The following is a 19728-nucleotide window of genomic DNA, read 5'->3' as shown; positions in this document are numbered from 1 at the left end:
TTTGCCGCATGTGTGGGGGTTTCTCTTCTCCGCGCCGGCCATGGCGGAGGCCTACAGGGGCCAGCTCGGAAGTGCCACCACGGAACAGGCCTGCCCGCAGATCGGTGGGCCCCGATCACAGGCCAGGCCACCGTTGAGGCCCCCCCCCCCGGGGTCAGATCCCCCTTCGCCCCCCCGAGGACCGCCCCCGTCGACTTACTTGCCAGGTCCCACTGTGTGGGACCAAAAGTAACCCACGCCGGCGGGACTGGCCAAAAACGGATGGCCACTCGGCCATCGGGGCCTGGAGAATTGCCGGGGGGGCCTCTGCCAAAGGCTCCTGACCGGCGTGCCATGAGTCCTGCCCCTGCCCGAAAAACGGCGCCAGAGAATATGACAGCCGGCGTCGGGGTGGCGGGGCGGGATTCGCGCCACCCCCGGCAATTCTCCGACCCGGCAGAGGGTCAGAGAATCACGCCCCAGGGGTCATAGTTTGAGGATAATTTCTTCACGCAGAGAGTGGTGAATCTGTGAAATCTGCTACCACAGAAAGTAGCTGAGGCCAAAACATTGTAATTTCAAGAAGGAATTAGATATAGCTCTTGGGGCTAAAGGGATCAAGGGGTATGGGGGTAAGGCGGGAGCAGGGTATTGAACTGGATGATCAGCCACGATCATAATGAATGGCGGAGCGACTCGAAGGGCTGAATGGCCTCCTCCAGCTTCTATTTCCGATGTTTCTATTTCTAACATTAAATTCCATCTGCAATCTTTTTGCCCACTCACTGAACTGACCTCTATCCCTTTACAGACTCTTTCTATCCTTCTCACCACTTGCTTTCCTACCTGTCTTCAACCGTGTCGTGCCCGAATAGGCCTCTCCTGGGATTTACCCGGTTTGCCACGTCTTCAACGTCTGATAGGATTTCGCAAGATGTCACAATCCGTATTTGGCAAATCTGCACATTGAAGTGAGCTGCGAGTCTCACTTTAATATGCATTTGCCTGATCTACCCAAGGCAGTGGGATCAAATCCCTTTGCCTTGGAGACTCCAGCCGAGCACAGGTAAGTACTGGTTTCCACAAATGGGGATCAAGTCTACTGGCACGGGGGGTCTCCCAAGGGATCAGGGTCACCTGGGCAGGGCCCAATGCCAATTAGACACACTGCCACCTGGGCATGCTGGCAGTGCCACCTGGGCCGCTGGCAGTGCCACCTGGGTGCTAACCTGAAATTTCAGGGTCCCCTTGTGGCACTGGCAGGGACTGGGTGGCCATTTTGCCCATGCTGGGGATAAGGCCTGGGGTGCCCTTTCATTATTGAAAGTATGGGGGGTATGGGGGGCTCGATGACCCCCTTATAGGTGAGTTGGGGCATTGGGGGTTCGAGGGATTGGTTGGGGACGTCTCGAGATCAGGGCGCCATTTAAAAATGATGCCCAAATCTCTCTTGCACTGAGCTCCTCAGTCCAGGAAACAAGTGAACAAGTGTGACCTTGGCGGGTCATTCTCCGCTGAGGCCCTGAAACCATTAGATAGTAGGGTCTTTCTCGGTGCTACCAATGCTCGACACAGGACTCTGTTTCATTTCTGTTACATCACGCCCTGTTAAGTAATGGGTTAAGAGACATTGCAATTAGTTGTCTCATTTATGTTAAGTATCCATTAATTGACACTGATATGTAAAGGGGCTTCAGGTGGCCTCTGTCAGGTGATGTATAGTTAGAGTTTTGTGCAAAGGCTGTTGGAATGAAATAAATGTGTGTTTGTGAAAAAGGAACAGAACTTTAGACTCTTCATATCATAGCAACTAAACCGTCTAACACGCCCCATGTCTCTCTTTTCAGCAATAGTCAAGTGCTGTACTACCAAGTGACTGTTCATGTATTTAATTAATCTGGAAACTCTTCATGTGCAGGACGTCGAATTCTTCCCATGGATGCAGAATCATATGTGAGCCCCTACAGTGACCCTGAAGAGTTAAAGGACAAGACATTGTATCTGAAGCGCGAATGCCTGCTAATAGATGAAGTGGAGCTAGGATCTGGCAACTTTGGATGTGTGAAGAAAGGGGTGTACAGGATGAGAAAGTAAGTAGCTCAAATGCAGATTTATCACATTTCATAATATCATTATGTACACAAAGTACCCCTGTGAGTGTGGCCATTGACAGCATGGCCTTCAAGACAGATGGGAGCACTCAGCAGAAAAATAAATTATCAAAGAGGTGAAAGACCGTATACTAAACAACAGAGCAGCAGATCAGAGTAGACTTGAAGTAAATTATGGGAAGAGAAATGTGAAAGTGGAATGATATTTGAACATGATAGAAATACGGTTGACCAATAGAAAATGAAACAGCAATCTTATTAGGACAGCCAAATTGTGAAAGTCAATACAAGGCGGCCCGGTGGCACAGTGGTTAGCACTGCTCTCTCACAGCACCAGGGACCCTGGTTCAATTCCAGTCTTGGCTGACTGTCTGTGTGGATTTTGCACTTTCTCCCAGGTATTCCAGTTTCCTCCCACAGTCCAAAGATGTGCAGGGTAGATGGACTGTCCATGCTAAATTGCCCCCTAGTGTCCAAAGATGTGTAGGTTGGGTTGTAGGGGAGTTGGTCTGGGTAGGGGGTTCTTTCAGAGGGTCGGTGCAGACCCGATGGCCGAATGGCCTCCTTCTGCGCTGTAGGAATTCCGTGGTTCTAATACAGTTAGAAGTTTTCAAAAAATCAGATGGGACTGCCTGACACAATAAAAGAATGTGAATTTTATATACATATACATTACTGTGAGATAAAACAACTTCACGTTAGTGTCCTTATTTCTTATCCAGGAAACAGATTGATGTTGCTATCAAAGTACTGAAAAATGATAATGAAAAATCATTAAAGGACGAATTAATGAAAGAAGCAGAATTTATGCAGAAACTGGACAATCCCTACATAGTGCGAATGATCGGAGTGTGTCAAGCAGAGCATCTGATGCTGGTGATGGAGATGGCTTCCGGAGGTCCACTCAACAAATTTCTGTCTTCCAAAAAGTAAGCATATGAGCAAATAGCATATTCCTAGTGTTCAGTATGCACCCTCCTCATTGCAGCACATCCCAGTTACCTAAGAACTGAGAGCACAGATAAATAAGACTGGCAAGAGTAAATCCTCATCCAAGTTGTACCGTAAGGATAGGTTTAGCAGACATAAATCTTCTCATTTCTCAACACACTTGGTGTTTACCAGATGAGCAAGCTCGCCCTTGAGACTGGGGGAGGCGGGGGCAAGACTTGTCATCAGGAGTTAATACTCTGGCCAATTGGGTCCATATATCTCTGTATGTTTGTCTAAAATGAGCTGAGCTCCCTAGGAAGAACAACTACGCGGAATACTGCAGAGTTTCCAAGGCGGTCATCCAATCTGCTTTTAGCCTCCTGATGTGGAGAAGAGACTGAATTGTGAGCAGTCAGCCATTAAACCTTTTTGGAGGAAGTTCAGTTTCAAGAACTTACAGCTTTAAGTAAATTATGCTTAAAAATGTGAAGCTTCCACAGTATACTTTTATGTAATGGAAGCAGTCATTTATAATCAGTCTCAACCTTGTCCCATATACCAGCATTAGTTGACCAATATTTTTCTGTATTGGAGGATGACCACATATTTTGGAAAGGCCCATTACAGAGATATGAGTGTTTCTGAGTAGTATTTGCATCTTACATCAAAGTTGAACGTATGATTTTCACTGATCAGTAAACCAACTTTCAACACGTAGTAAAACTAACAAATGAGTCAGTTTCAGTGGTTTACTGAAAATCAAACCACAAATTATGTGTACAACAACAGGCTTGCCGTTTTCTTTCACGAATTACACATCTCGTTTTTAAAAAAATATTTTTCAAACAACTTGTGCAGCTTGAAGCTGGTTCAAATATTTTTTGGGTGCTGTCATTTTATTGTTTTTTTCCTGAAAACATATAAAGTATAATATACTAACATCTCCATATTGCTCTAACCAGGTTCATGTGGTAATGTTGCACAACAAAATGGAAGTTTCCAATGTTACGCCAACCCATCAGATTGCCACATTGTGTCAATACACAGATTAACATAGACATCACAATCATTCATAGATTATCATAGAATTTACAGTGCAGAAGGAGGCCATTCAGCCCATCGAGTCTGCACCGGCTCTTGGAAAGAGCACCCTACCTAAGGTCAACACCTCCACCCTATCCCCATAACCCAGTAACCCCACCCAACACTAAGGGCAATTTTGGACACTAAGGGCAATTTATCATGGCCAATCCACCTAACCTGCACATCTTTGGACTGTGGGAGGAAACCGGAGCACCCGGAGGAAACCCACGCACACACGGGGAGGATGTGCAGACTCCGCACAGACAGTGACCCAAGCCGGAATCGAACCTGGGACGCTGGAGCTGTGAAGCAATTGCGCTATCCACAGTGCTGCCCATTGGCAAGGTTAATTTTCTTTGAAGAGCAGCGTTTTGTAATAAAAGATCAATCGCACATTTCTGCAAATATTAGATAGATGTCTTTATTTTGCTCATGTCTTTTCATGACTTTACAAAAGATGTTCATTTTTGTGTATAGATCTATTCTCAATTTAGTATCACTATTGGATAAAAAGAAGTAAATAGCATTTAGTCTCAGGTACGTTTCGAGTATCTATTATTGCCGGAAAATATCGCGAGCAAATTATCCAAAAATCAATCTTTCCTGACACATTTTCTCGCCAGAGATCAGTTAACCATAGAAAACGTTGTTGAATTACTCCACCAAGTTTCTATCGGAATGAAGTACCTGGAGGAAAATCACTTTGTGCACAGGGATCTTGCTGCCAGGAATGTTCTGCTGGTCAATCAGCATTATGCCAAGATCAGTGATTTTGGGTTGTCCAAAGCAATTGGTGCTGACGATAGCTACTACAAGGTAAACTTCATGATAATCCAGTTAAAATATTCAGAGTATTTGGAGCTGAATAATCAGATAGTATTCTGCTGAATTTAACTCAGAAAAGGTCACACGGCACAATGTAGCATGGTTGCTAGCTAGGCCGCACACTGGACCCTAATGTGTGAACATGCACAAAAATAAAATTCTGTATTCTGTATATTGTATCTTATTAGCTCAGGACGATTTTATCTGGTTGATCAAAAGTTACAGAACTTCCTTTCTGTGTGCAATTATCTCAAGATAAAGACGAGTTGACAGAAAGCTTTTAGACCAATTTTCTCCACTCCTCTCTCAAAGCTTTTTGTGGGTGTACCTACACCGCATGGATTGCAGTACCTCAGGAATTGGGCACGCCAGCACCCATCTCAAGGGTAATTAGGTATGGACAAGATATGCTGACTTGGCCAGCGATGCCCACATCCCGTGAAGGGATTTAAAAAAATGATCTTAACTTTGATTCTCCCTTGGTTCACGGCGACAGGATTCTCCGGCCCGCTGCAGTGAATGGAGATTTGGCTGAGCCCCAAATTTCCCACCCTCGCTGGCAGCGGGAGCGAGCTGGACTGGTGACGGAGAATCCTGCTCCCTGTCGGGGTATAGTTCCTTGGCCATTGGTTGTTTAAATGCTCCTTTTGGGCACTTCATGAACCTCAAGGGTTTCCCCCCCCCCACCCCCCATTAGCTGCCCCTGTGTCAATGGTGCCGCTAGTCACTGAGACCCCCCCCCCCCCCCAACACCAGTGCCTGCCTGCATTCCCCAGTATCCCCAGACCCCCACTTAACCAATCTCCATGCAGCTGAAGCCTCATCATTGGTTACTGCTTGTGGTGGTGCTGATGATCCTCTATATCGTTCCCTTGCACTGCCCGCTCTGGTGATGGGGCCTTGGCTCTCTAGGTAAAATTCAGCCCAATGTTTTACGTCCATGACCTTTCATCAGATTTTTGTTCTGCTATTTCTGTTACACTCTCCACAGATGCTGACAGAATTACTGAGTGTTTCCAATATATTTTACTCTTATTTTGAATTTCCAGTATTTGCAGCATTTTGGTTGAGCATGGGAGGGAAATATGCACTGCCCAAGCACCATCTATATGTGAGAAGCAGGGAAACAGTAGGGCAAGAGAAGTTCAGATGAAAAGTCAATGGTAGGCATCACATCCAAATTGCACCCCCTTATTCATCAACGTGTAACCCTAATTGAAGCTGGAACATTTTAGGCTTATGTAACTCACAGCATCACGCAATATACTGAAATTATTGAGTTATAGAGGGAGCATTTGTTAAATAGTTTTTAGTAGAAAGAGTGCAGAAAAGATTTACTAGGATGCTACCGGGACTTGGTGGTTTGCTTAGGGGTGAACTTATAGAGGTCTATAAAATAATGGGGGGCACAGATTTTTTTTCGAAATTTAGAGTACCCAATTATTTTTTTCCAATTAAGGGGCAATTTTAGGGTGGCCAATCCACCTAGCCTGCACATCTTTGGGTTGTGGGGGCAAAACCCATGCAAGTACGGGGAGAATGTGCAAATTCCTCACGGACAGTGACCCAGAGTCGGGATCGAACCTGAGACCTCGGCGCCGCAAGGTGGCAGTGCTAACCACTGCACCGCCGTGCTGCCCCATAGGGGGGGCATAGATAAGGTAGATAGTCAACATCTTTTCCCAAAGGTAGGGGAGTCTAAAACTAAAGGGCATAGGTTTAAGGTGAGGGGACAGAGATACAAAAGGGTCCAGAGGGGCACTTTTTTCACACAGAGGGTGGCGAGTGTCTGAAACGAGCTGCCAGAGACAGTAGTAGAGGAGGATACAATTTGGTCTTTTAAAAAGCATTTAGACAGTTATATGGGAAAGATGGGTTTAGAGGGATATGGGCCAAATTCGGGCAATTAGGACTGGCTTAGTGGTAAAAAGCTGGGCGGCATGGACAAGTTGGGCCTAAGGCCTGTTTTCATGCTGTAAACCTCTATGACTCTGTGACTCTTGTGAAAATTTTACTCTTGCTTGGTCTCAGGCTCGAACTGCTGGGAAATGGCCAGTCAAGTGGTACGCACCAGAGTGTATAAACTTCCGGAAGTTTTCTAGCAAGGCTGATGTCTGGAGCTTTGGTATTACTATGTGGGAAGCGTTGACCTATGGGCAAAAACCATATAAGGTAAGCTCCTGTCATGTTTCTGTGCTATTGTGGGCGGCAGTGATCATAGCCACTTACTTCTACTTCACCTTAGATCATGTTTAAATCTACTCTTCAGAGTAGTTTAATGCCTTTCCCATGAAGGACTTTTCAAGATTAATACAGTTCGGACAAACTGAACAGGATTTATCTTCAAAGGCATAACTAGAAAATGATTATCTAATGTTAATTCTGGGATGCTAGAAATCTCCTTAGGATACTCATTAGGGCAGCACGGTAGCATTGTGGGTAGCACAATTGCTTCACAGCTCCAGGGTCCCAGGTTCGATTCCGGCTTGGGTCACTGTCTGTGCGGAGTCTGCACATCCTCCCCGTGTGTGCGTGGGTTTCCTCCGGGTGCTCCGGTTTCCTCCCACAGTCCAAAGATGTGCAGGTTAGGTGGATTGGCCATGATAAATTGCCCTTAGTGTCCAAAATTGCCCTTAGTGTTGGGTGGGGTTATTGGGTGATGGGGATAGGGTGGAGGTGTTAACCTTGGGTAGGGTGCTCTTTCCAAGAGCTGGTGCAGACTCGATGGGCCGAATGGCCTCCTTCTGCACTGTAAATTCTATGATAATCTATGATACTGAGATCGTAGTCTGGTGATGTCATCACATATCCCTCTAAATCTTTGTTCTTCCTGTCCTGGGAGCAGTTGCTTTTACTGGGCTGTGGGTTATGTAGGTTACAGCAGCCTGTCAGTGCCCGCTGAGCAAGTGATAGATATCTGTGGGAAGCAATTATGTGGATGTCTGTTTACATTAATTATATATTGTGACAGCACCTTTCACGATCAAGTCCTTGAACATTTTTCAGGGCTGCGATCGATAGTTTTTTAATCCGGGTTTCCTCCGGGTGCTCTGGTTTCCTCCCACAGTCCAAAGGTGTGCAGGTTAGGTGGATTGGCCATTCCAAATTGCCGCTTAGTGTCCAAAGGTTAGGTGGGGTTACAGGGTTAGGGTGGGGGCCCTGGGCCTAGGTAGGGTGCTCTTTCTGAGAGTCAGTGCAGACTTGATCGGCTGAATGGCCTCCTTCTGCACTGTAGGGATTCTATGGTTCTAGTTGGGGAATTAAGGGTTACGGAGGTAAAGCAGTAAAGTGGGTTTAGTGTTGGATCAGCCAACATCTTATTAAGTGGCAGATTAGGCTTGATAGGAACAGGAATAGGCCATTCAACCTATCTCTTATGGTCTTATCAGATGTTTCAAAGCACTCTACAGCCAGTACAGTGAAATATAGTTCCTGTTGTAATGTAGCGGGGGTGAGGGCGGGGGGTAAATGACCGACAAGACTAATTAGTCTGAAAATAATCTAGAATGCACCATTAATCTCCCGGCTGCACAAACACATCAGTTACCTGACTGACAATTTTTAGTCAGTCCTGCAAGTAATAGAAGAGAATCTGTTTTACTTTACAGAAAATGAAAGGCCCAGAAGTTGTTAGTTTTATTGAGCAAGGAGGTCGATTGGAACGTCCAGCTGAGTGTCCAGATGAAATGTATGAACTGATGAAAAAGTGTTGGATTTACAAGTGAGTTCAAATCTATTTCTAGATATTCAGTATTCAGCCTTTAATCAACACTTGCCCTTCCTGTCTGAACTCAGACTATAATCGTGGGAATACACAAAATGCACCACTATCTCTCAGTATCTCAGCATATAACAGAAAGTACATCTTTATTTCACTGGTCAGAGGTATCAGCAACAAATCTCTTTTATGCTCAGCACATGAGATACGGCAAGTTGCAAATTGCACAGCAAAACCATAGCCTTCTATTCATGCTACTCCACAAATGAAACCAATGTTACACTCCTCACTTGAATAAAAGTGTCCAGAGATTCCAGTTTCTTACTAAGTTCAGCAGAAACTGGAGCCTGCAGAGCCATGACATCAGAAGACATTTCAGGCAGTGTCAAGAAGCTCCAAGTTATGTCCTCTCTTAGACTTTGAACAATCCGCAACCATATCAGTAAACAATGGAGGAATTGTGAAAAATATATTTATTATGTGTTTTAATATATATTTAGAACACCCAATTCTTCTTTTCCAATTAAGGAGCAATTTAGCATGGCCAATTCACCTAGCCTCCACATCTTATTGAGGTTGTGGGGGTAAGACCCACGGAGACACAGGGAAAACGTGCAAGCTTCAAACGGACAGTGACCCAGGGCCAGGATTCGAACCCGGGTCCTCCACACCAGGAAGCAGAAATGCTAACCACATGCAGCCCCTGAAAACTATATTGATTTAGCCTCACTGTCATCGGGCCCTTCTCGAGTCCTGACTTAGCTTTTTTTTAAAAGAAAGTAAATCCTTACGTTTCTGTATGTGTGATTTTTATGTGTTCACATGCAAGGGGCGGGATTCTCCCCTACCCGGTGGTGCGGGGGGTCCTGGCGTGATGGAGTGACATGAACCACTCCGGCATCGGGCTGCCCTAAAGGTGCAGAAGTCTCCGCACCTTTAGGGGCCAAACCCTCACCTTGAGGGGCTAGGCCCGCGTCGGAGTGGTTTCCGCTCCACCAGCTGGCGGGAAAGGCCTTTGGCGCCACGCCAACCGGGGCCGAAAGGTCTTCGCCGGGCGACGCGGGTCCACGCATGCGCGGGAGTGTCAATGACTGCTAATGTCATCCCCGCGCATGCGCAGGGGAGGGGGTCTCTTCTGCCTCCGCCATAGTGAAGACCATAGCGAAGGCGGAAAAAAAAGAGTGCCCCCACGGCACAGGCCCACCCGCGGATCGGTTGGCCCCGATCGCGGGCCAGGCCACCGTGGGGGCACCCCAAGGGGCCAGGTCGCCCCGTGCCCTCCCCGAGGACCCCGGAGCCCGCCCGCGCCACCTTGTCCCGCCGTTCAAAAGGTGGTTTAATCCACGCTGGCGGGACAGGCATTCCGGCAGCGGGACTTCGGTCCATCGCGGGCCGCAGAGTTGGCACGGCGCGATTCCCGCCCCCGCAGACCGGCGCGGCGCGATTCCCGCCCCCGCCGAATCTCTGGTGGCGGAGACTTCGGGACATGGTGTGGGCGGGATTCACGCCAGCCCCCGGCGATTCTCTGACCCGGCGGAGGGTCGGCGAATCCCGCCCAAGATCACAGTTAGACTTTTCAATGTTTCTCATCCAAATGAGGTGTTAGTAAATGTGCGACAGTGGACTATGTTGGTGTGGACTGTGGCTAAATGCATGCATACACTCAAGAATCACATGGCTGTGCCTCTCGTGTTTCTTGATAATTATTTTTAGAAGTGGTTTTGTGGTGGCAGAAATACTAAACGTGTAATATCTCAATACATTTTCAAAAGAGAAGTTTCAATAAAGCATATATAAATTCTGTATCAAACATCTGGTATAAGTTGCTTGATTATCAAACATTCTTATATTTGTCTAAAGAAAACAATACAAAATATCAGTTGGTATGGTAATTGGTTTCCCTATACCTCTGATGCCCTGCTTGACACCGCCATCAATGCAGCTCGAACAGGAAACGTCACAATCTGTAAGAACTGTACTCAGTTAACTGCTTTGACTGTTCGTAGCAATTAAAGTGTAGTCAGCTCAATGGGCTAGATGGCCAGCCATGTGGCCCAGCGTAGGGCCAAAAGCCCAGGTTTGAATCCCATTCCGGCTGAGGTGGATTTGGGACCTGCCTCCTCGCTCTGCCACTGAGACTGGAAGGCAATGGGAAACCACGACTGACAGCGACAGCTCAGAATTAAGCATCAAAGTGCTTCCCCTTACTTCCCCTGGATTTATTTTACAAACATGTGGCACCATCAGCAGAGGCCTGACAGGAGCTCTAGAACCCATCTACGACTGGAAATGGAGGCCATGCAGGATTATGTGTGTGAAGACTTGCATCCCACCTCTTGTAGTTTACTAATACTAAGGGGCAGAATTCATTGTAAAAGTAGATTTGCAGGGGTTTGGGACAGGGGTGAAGTGGTGCATATTTGGAGCTTGTGGAGTAAGTTGTGTTCGTCAGTGAACTCTCAATAGCCTGAAAATTGGCACGTGTTTTTGGTATACTGCGCCCTCAGTGCTGGCTTCACTCATTTGAAATCGGCACATAACAAGTTAGACAATAAGACCATAAAAATAGGAACAGGAGTAGACCATTTGGCCCCTCAAGCCTGCTCTGCCATTCAACAGGATCATGGCTGATCCGACATTCCTCATGACCACTTTCTTGCACTTTTCCTGTAACCCTTGATTCCCTCACTGATCAAGAATCCAACTTGATGCACGATCAATTGCACAAAGACGAGAGTTGAATACAACTGAAGCTTTATTGCTCTAAGATGTGAGGCCTCCCACAGTAGCTGGCAAAATGGGTGCTGTACGGAGGACACACATGTTTATACTCTGCCTACTGGGCAGAGCCAGCAGGCAGGGACTACCGTTGTACCTGTAGTGCAGGTCCTACCATACATCACCTAATATAGGTGCAACAGCGGTTTACCACACAACTTTCTCAGCCTTAAATATGCACAAGGGCTCTGCCCCCACAGCTTTCTGTGTCAAGGTGTCCCAAAGACTCACAACACTCTGAGAGAAGAAATTCTTTCTCATCTCAGTCTTACATTGGCACCCCTTTATTCTGAGACTATGCCCTCTGGTCCGAGACTCTCCCATGAGGGGAAATATCCTCTCAGCATTTACTCTGTCAAGCCCCTTAAGAATCCTGGGCGGATTCTCTGATCCTGAGGCTAAGTGTTGACGCCGTCGTAAACGCCGTTGCGTTTCCCGACGGCGTCAACGTGGCCTCAGGATCAGCAAGTCTGGCACTGGAGCGACCCACGCTGCTCCAGCTGCCGATCCCGGCATCAACTGGGCACCGAGGGGTCCGCGCACGTGCAGTGGCACCGGCGCCAGCACGCGCATGTACAGTGGCACCGGCGCCAACGTGCGCATGCGCAGTGGCACCGTTCTCAGCGCCGGCCTCGATGCAACATGGCGTAGGGGTACAGGGGCCGGCGCGGAAGAAAGGAAGCCCCCAGCTCGAGAGGCCAGCCTGGCGATCAGTGGGCCCCGATCGCGGGCCAGGACACAGCGGAGGCCCCCCTCGGGGTCGGACCCTTCCATGCCGAGGTCCCCCCGGGTAAGACTACACGTGGATGGCTCCGGCGGTTTTTTGTTACGGCCGCTCGGCCCATCCTGGGCCGAGAATCGGCGGAGGTGCCGCGTAGAGCGGCCCCCGAACAGCGCCACGCCGACCACGCCGGCGCCAATGGTGCCAATTCTCCACTCTGCGGAGAATCACGTCCCGCGTCAGGGCGGCGTGGCGCGATTGGCGGTGGCCCAGCCCTGGGCTGAGAGAATCCCGCCCCCGATATGTTTCAATGAGATCACCTCTCATTCTTCTAAAATCCAATGATTAGAGTCCCAACCTGTTTAACCTTTGCTCAGGAGGCATACCAGGCATTATACCACTCAACCTTCTCTGAACCGCCTCCAATGAAGTAATGTATTTCCTTAAATAAGGGGACTAAAATGCTCACAGTACTCCAGATGTGGTCTCACCATTACCTTGTCCAGGTCCAGCAAACCTTGCCAATGCTTAAACTCCATAGCCCTTGAAATAAGGGCCAAGATTCCATTAGCTTTCCTGATTATCTGCTGCACATGTGGGCTAGCTTTCTGTGTTTCGTGGACAAGTATCTCCAAGTCTCTCTGTGTTGCAGTTTTTCTCCAGTCCTTTGTTCAGACCAGCTGCATGAAGATTGTTACATCAAGCTAACTTACAAAATTTGATTGCAAACTTCTTTTACTTTTGCATTAATATTTGGCTCCTTTATAGTAGCTTCATTTAAGCTGTAATTCTCTGCCTTTCTCCACAATATGGTTATTTATAATAATAATCGCTTATTGTCACAAGTAGGCTTCGATGAAGTTATTGTGAAAAGCCCCTAGTCGCCAAATTCCAGCACCTGTTTGGGGAGGCCGGTATGGGAATTGAACCCTCGCTGTTGGCACTGTTCTGCAATGCAAGCCAACTGTTTAGCCCACTGTGCTAAACCAGCCCCTATTTATTTGCTAGTACAATTAAACTTGCAGCAAAGTGATCAGGACAGGACTCCCTTTTGGCTTTCTAAACGTCCTAACAGAAAGAAATGCTTGCATTTGTATCAAGCTTTTTACACGCTCCGGATGTCTCAAAATATTTTATGACTCTTACGATTCCATATAACTAGATGGGAAGATCCCAGAATGGAAACCGTCACTTTTTTTTTAGAAAACATGGAGGAACAGAGTCACAGGACCACTGAATAGTTACGACAAGAAGAAAAAAACCATTTATTAAACATGGAAAAATTGGATTCTAATTCAATACTCCTTGACTCCCCCCTTAGCTTAACGAATACGCAGAGCTTTAAAGATTAACATGGATTACAAAGTACATCTTGGTCTCAATAACACAAAGCTCCTTTTCAGCACACAATATGACTGTGGTCAAATACACACACTCCATTCTGAACCCAAGTTAGTGTCTGTGGATTGCTTCTCAGAATCCCCCCAGATAATGATCACATGAGAGTTTCCAAACTCCACTACCAAAAACACACTTTAAAATCTTCTCACATAATAATGCTGTCCATTAGCAGTTTGCATTCTAAAGTACAATCCTGGTTTTCCAAATGACTCTTTTAACCCAAGCTTCTACTCCACTAGAAACAGCGAATTCAGTCCAGAATTTTGCACCTTTGTCTTAACTGCTTTTACACCAACTCTGAGATCCAGCCAACAATTTCCATAGCTATTTCAACTCATAAACCACAGACTGTAGTAAAATCTAGCAAAGCTGAAAATCACTTCAGTTATCTTTCTGGTGACTCGGCCTTCTTCTCCACTCTCTCTGTCTTTACTGAACAGTTTTCTGTTCTCGTACCTTAAACCTCAGATTTCTCAGAAACATTTCTTAAATTTCTCTTGTTTCCATAACTAGTTGCTCTTCAGATCTCTGCACTTATTTTCCTAACCATTACTCCATGGTACAGTTTTTTTCCCAGCAAAGCTGAGAGAAATGTTCTTTCACTAGCCTTATAAATCAACTAATTCTAGCAGAGCTATGAGATCTACCTTCTCACTCTATACCTATCTCCACTGCCATCACATTAACTGAACTAATACTTAAACGCTTCACTTCCTTACAAGGTCTCCGTTGCTAAGTAATGTCCACATAACTTTGCTGGCCTATTTATTCTTCATGTCGTAGCCTTCTCTAAGCACAATAGAAACATAGTTGGAATATCACCAACTCTATACATACAAACACCTCTGTCCAGCATGAAGCTAACTATAGGTCTTACCTTCCCAGGCACAGAAACATTGGGCGGGATTCTCTGATCCTGAGGCTAAGTGTTGACGTCGTCGTAAACGCCCTCGCGTTTCATGACGGCGTCGCGTTTCATGACGGCGTCAACATGCCCCCAGGAGCAGCGATTCTGACCCCTACAGGGGGTCAGCATGGCACTGGAGTGACCCACGCCGCTCCAGCTGCCGAGACCGGCGTCAAATGTGCGCCACGGGTCTGCGCATGCGCAGTGCGACTGGCGCGATTGCGCGCATGCGGTGGCTCCCTTCTCCACACCGGCCTGACGTAACATGGCATAGGGCTACAGGGCCCGGCGTGGAGCAAAAGAGCCCCCCAGTCTGAGAGGTCGGCCCGCCGATTGGTAGGCCCCGATCGTGGGCCAGGCCACAGCGGAGGCCCCCCCCCCTCGGGGTCGGACCCCCCTCCCCCCCACCAGGCCGCTCCCGGATGGATGCACACCGAGGTCCCGCCGGGTAAGACCACACGTGGATGGCGCCAGCGGGACTCGGATTTTTTTTTCGGCCGCTCGGAGGCCCGACCGCCGCTGCGCCGACCGCGCCGGCGCCAATGGCGCCGATTCTCCACTCTCCGGAAAATCGGCAGACCGGCTTCCGTGCGGCGTTGCGCGATTCCCGCCCGATTTTCTGGCCCGGCCTGGGCTGAGAGAATCCCGCCCATTAAATTAAAAACACTCAAAACTATATCTTATTTCAAAGGTTTATCAATGCAAATCTAATTTCTTCAAAACTGCCTTTGTTTTCCTGGTTTCTTCAAAACTGCCTTTGTTTTCCTGGTTTCTTCAAAACTGCCTTTGTTTTCCTGGTTTCTTCAAAACTGCCTTTGTTTTCCTGGTTTCTTCAAAACTGCCTTTGTTTTCCTGGTTTAGCACAGGGCTAAATTGCTGGCTTTGAACGCAGACCAAGGCAGGCCAGCAGCACGGTTCAATTCCCGTACCAGCCTCCCCAAACAGGCGCCGGAATGTGGCGACTAGGGGCTTTTCACTGTAACTTCATTTGAAGCCTACTTTTGACAATAAGTGATTTTCATTTCATAACATAGCCAATGAAGTTGTAGTGTAGAAAAAGCAGTGCTGCACAATACAGATAAGCTAGGCGACACCAGAAACTATGCTTACATGCAAGACTACACCTATCTGAGCATGTCAAAGGAGACCTCCCTTCACTGTCTCTTCTTCACCAGGCCCCCTGTCACAGAGTTACAGAGATAGCAGCCAAAATGCTTTTATTGTGTAGCAATCCTTCACTATTCAAAAGCTGATAATGAATAGGTGGATAATAAATGCCCTTTTCTATCATGTCTGCCGTCACTTTATAGAATCCCTGAACATAACAGTGATAAAATGGGCAGGTTTCTTTACCTTTGGAGAACAGTTGTGGAGCAGCAGCCTTCCACGTACCCCTCCAACCCTGCCATGATTATTATTTTCCTTTATATTCTTTCAAGGGGTGTGGCGTCGTTGGCAAGGTTAACATTTACTGCCCAGTTCAAATTGCCTTTGAAGAGACTATCTTGATAAACCATTTCAGAGGGCAGTTCGAGTCAATCACATTACTGTGGGTCAGGGGTTGCTTAACACAGGAACATATGAATTAGGAGCAGTAGGAGGCAATTCAGCCCTTCGAGCCTGCTCCATCTTTCAATCAGATCATGGCTGGTCTCTTCCTGATCTCACCTCCCTACCTGTTCCCCATATCCCTTTTAAACCATTTTAAAAAATCAGAAATGTATCTATCTCCTTCTTGGAAACCATTTAATGACTCGAATAACACACAGGGCAGGACTAACTGTGCCGGTGTTACCATGTTCTAGATATTAGAAGTCTACAGAGACACTCGGAACCATCCCTGTGGCTGGCCTTTACCTCACTTTGCAAGTGGGAAATACAATGCAACATGTTTATCTCTGGTCATGGTTCTTGTTATCAGCACACCTTTTAGGTGTCTACAGTGCTATTTTTGGCTGCCACTAAAAGTGCGTTGTGCAGCTTTGACTGAATGAAAGGTTATTTACAAAAGGGGGTTTGTCTAACCTCATGGTTTGAATCAACCATTCCTGAATATGCTGTGGTTTATGCCATGCATGGTTTTATACAAAACCCTATAGAGATATGTACAAAAATACATTTAACTGGCTTCACTCTTCTCCTGTTGCCAAAACTGGAGAATGCGGGGCATTATTAATTTCATGGGCAATAATCTTTTGAGAATCATCTGAAGCAGTCATGTCGAAGGTAAACAGAGGCCGCGGGGATGTTTGTGAAGAATAGCATGTGAAATGCAGCTTTCCAACTGTCGTGATCCATGTGAGATGGCACAAATTTTATTTAGCAGCAGCCACTGTTTAAAATGCATCGAGTATTTTAACGTGGCTTTTCGAGAAATCAGAGTTTAACAGCAAAAGCAACCCTTGAACACAATTGGAACCTTTGAAAAATCTACAACAATACTCAAATTTATATTGAGTATTGTACATCAATACTCAACAATACTCAGGTGAATTCACCTGAGGAAGGAGCAGCGCTCCGAAAGCTAGTGACATCGAAACAAACCTGTTGGACTTTAACCTGGTGTTGTAAGACTTCGTACTGTGCTCACCCCAGTCCAACGCCGGCATCTCCACATCGTTGTGAGGAAAGACTGACAAGGATCTTTTGTCTCTCTCTCTGTTAGGAACTTACAGATACGGAATAGTTCCGTATGTCTCCAGATTCTTGTTCTGGGAAATTATTATGCTGTTCAATCACCCTTGGGAAGGTTTTACCTCAGCTGTCAAGTTCAGCAAATATTTTCATTTGATTGCCCCCTCTGCGGCTCTTGGCAATGGCAAAGGAAAACTAGAAATAAACCCTACATCTACCTTGGCATGCTTGCTCCAGGCAACGAGAACAAGACGCATTGTAATATCTGTAAATTCCTGTCTCTGGTTTTTCTCAATATGATCCCTGAGCTTGTTGAAGTCAGACAAGCCAAGGTTTCCAGGGCAGCAGTGCGCACTTCCATGAGCAATATTCCAGTCATGCTTGGGGGGGGGGGGCGGGGGGGGGGGGGGGGTTATGCCACAGGGAGCTCCCTGTGAGTTGCTCTTGGAATTGCTATGTACCACATGGTGGACTGTAAGCTAGCAAACCCATTCTTGCATTTAGTAAAAACTAGTGACCAGTAGATTCTTTCATGATTCCTCCTTCCCCCCACTTCACCCACCCACCCCACACAACCTGAGTTGTCCAAATCCCTAAGCAACACACCTGACAAAGGAATGCAGGCCCTCTAGTCAACGGGCTCCTGCTGATTCACTGCCATTGCCACATTCTCTTCCTAACTCGGCACCATGAGTTACTCAGTACTTAAGTATGTGTGTCTGCGAGTGCTCGAGTGGGTGAGGGTTGAATGAACCAGTGAGTGAGTTGGGGAGATGACATTATGGGATAACCCCGTCATCTCGCCCAGACCCAATGAAACAATTTTTGCAGACAGGCGACGATTATTCACAATGCTTGAAACAGAATCTAGGCTTATGTTATTTTTATGGCCCCACAAAGATGTGTGACAAGTTAATGGTCCTGAGTTTGGTGGAGGTCATCGGTTTCACCTTCTCTCCTGCACTCTATGCTCCTACGGCTGATCAGATTTCATTGTATCCTCTTTAAGTTTTTGACATTTCTGGGATCTCTTCCAATTTGCATATGTTTCTCAATGATTCCCAGTTTTGGAATATCTATGTGCACATCCAAGTTTTAACCATTGCAATTGAAAAATCAACTATAAATTCCACTATCTTTTCTTTTCCAGGTGTGAAGATCGGCCTGGGTTTGAAGAGGTTGAGAACAGCATGCGTATTTACCACCATCATATAACACAGAAGGTGTCAACTGATGACAAAGTTTCAGAAAATACCTAGGATTATATCATACCTGACAAGCAATGGCATTACATTTATAAGTCAATATATTGCTGTTTCTGCTATCGTTGGGAGCTCTTGTGGGTGGTGGCTATGAAAGCTTACAGTAACTATAAACCTTGATTTTTAGCATATTTTTGTTAATCGCTTGATATAACTTGGGACAAAATTGTTTTGGTTTTTAAATGGTTGATCTAATTTTCAACTGTTATCAAACTGAAATGATAAAAATCTGCTAACATGATGCATTTGATGTTACTGATATTCAGGAAGCTCGCTTGGTCGTCTCGAAGCAGTGCTGCAAAACATCACGTTTTAAACTGTTGAAATTGTAATGTGTTGTGCTGATAGATTTATTTGATAATATTGTATATTAAGTTAGAAGTGATACAAATAAATGATGTACAAAATCAAACTTACAATTTGCCCTGTGACAACATTGTCAGCGATGATGGAAAGTTCCTAACTTCCAACCACAATATTTTCACTCAAAATTAAAATTAGAAATAAAGGCGTGCTAAAACCTTTGAAAAGGAAATGGTGAATTGGAGCCTTCAAAAGAGGATTCTCTCAAATAATTCCTGTCATAATGTGTAATAATAGACTTTTGTCCATACTGCAACATGGAAAAATTGTGTTCATTCTCGAGGCAGTTAGATTGTTGTAAATAGGTGTAAATGCCAACTCTGACACTGGGCTGTGACCTGATAGTAGATTGTCAGATTATTAGGCACTTTGTCCACATTGTGGAAGGAAGGAAGATTTTCTCGGGATTCCAGTTCAGTTACCACCTTTCCCCAATTGGCTGATTACAAAATGCTGCTGGTTTAGACCATAAGAGTTGTCCTGAGCAACCCAATGTTCTTAGCCAAAATCTAATTTGCAAAGGTTGCTGAGGTAAGGAAAGAAATAATTACCAAATCTTTATTATCTTTAATAAAGTCCATCGATCCGTCCTTCCTCCAGGTGGAGCCCCAGCAGAGGCCACCGATCAGTGGGGTGCTGCTGAGGCTGCAGAGCTGCCAGTCCTCCAAATTGGCCAGGTCGCCATCATTGTTAGTGATTGCCACTCTGGCAGCAGACACTTGTTTGCCTGCCACAGATAAATGAGGTCCTAGTGTCCCACTGACTGCTCCACCAGAAGTTGAAACTTCCCAGGTGCTCCACCTGTACGTCAGTGTGTCAGGACCTCCACAATGCCTTGACGTGCATCTTGGATGATATGTCCTGCCTCCAACGATCTAAAGATCAGAAGATCTGGACTGTTAAATTAAGAAGAGATATTAATACATTAGGCTGTGTTTAGTCCAAGTAATGGGTGCCCCACTGCTGGTATTAATATCTCTTTGCAATTTAATGGCCCAGATATTCTAGCCTTA

At 46.2% G+C, this 19728-nt stretch overlaps 1 protein-coding gene across 2 annotated transcripts in view; it reads left to right on the top strand.

Moving 5' to 3' along the window:
• The window catches only part of zap70 (zeta chain of T cell receptor associated protein kinase 70), a 138809-nt gene extending 119826 nt beyond the window's left edge, over positions 1–18983 (top strand). Inside the window, exons 7-12 of one of the 2 annotated variants that reach the window (XM_072482566.1) lie at positions 1898–2069; positions 2813–3019; positions 4730–4922; positions 6963–7103; positions 8540–8652; positions 18241–18983. In XM_072482566.1, coding sequence (XP_072338667.1) covers positions 1898–2069; positions 2813–3019; positions 4730–4922; positions 6963–7103; positions 8540–8652; positions 18241–18349 — 935 coding nt within the window. In that variant the 3' untranslated portion in view covers positions 18350–18983. The remainder of the gene's footprint in view (positions 1–1897; positions 2070–2812; positions 3020–4729; positions 4923–6962; positions 7104–8539; positions 8653–18240) is intronic. The other variant, XM_072482565.1, reaches the window with a different exon arrangement.
• The last annotated feature ends 745 nt before the right edge of the window (positions 18984–19728 follow it).

Source organism: Scyliorhinus torazame, chromosome 18 (genome assembly GCF_047496885.1).
Source record: "Scyliorhinus torazame isolate Kashiwa2021f chromosome 18, sScyTor2.1, whole genome shotgun sequence".
Lineage (NCBI taxonomy): Eukaryota > Metazoa > Chordata > Chondrichthyes > Carcharhiniformes > Scyliorhinidae > Scyliorhinus > Scyliorhinus torazame.
The sequence above is the reverse complement of the archived record's forward strand: the minus strand, read 5'-3'. Positions and strand labels throughout refer to the sequence as shown.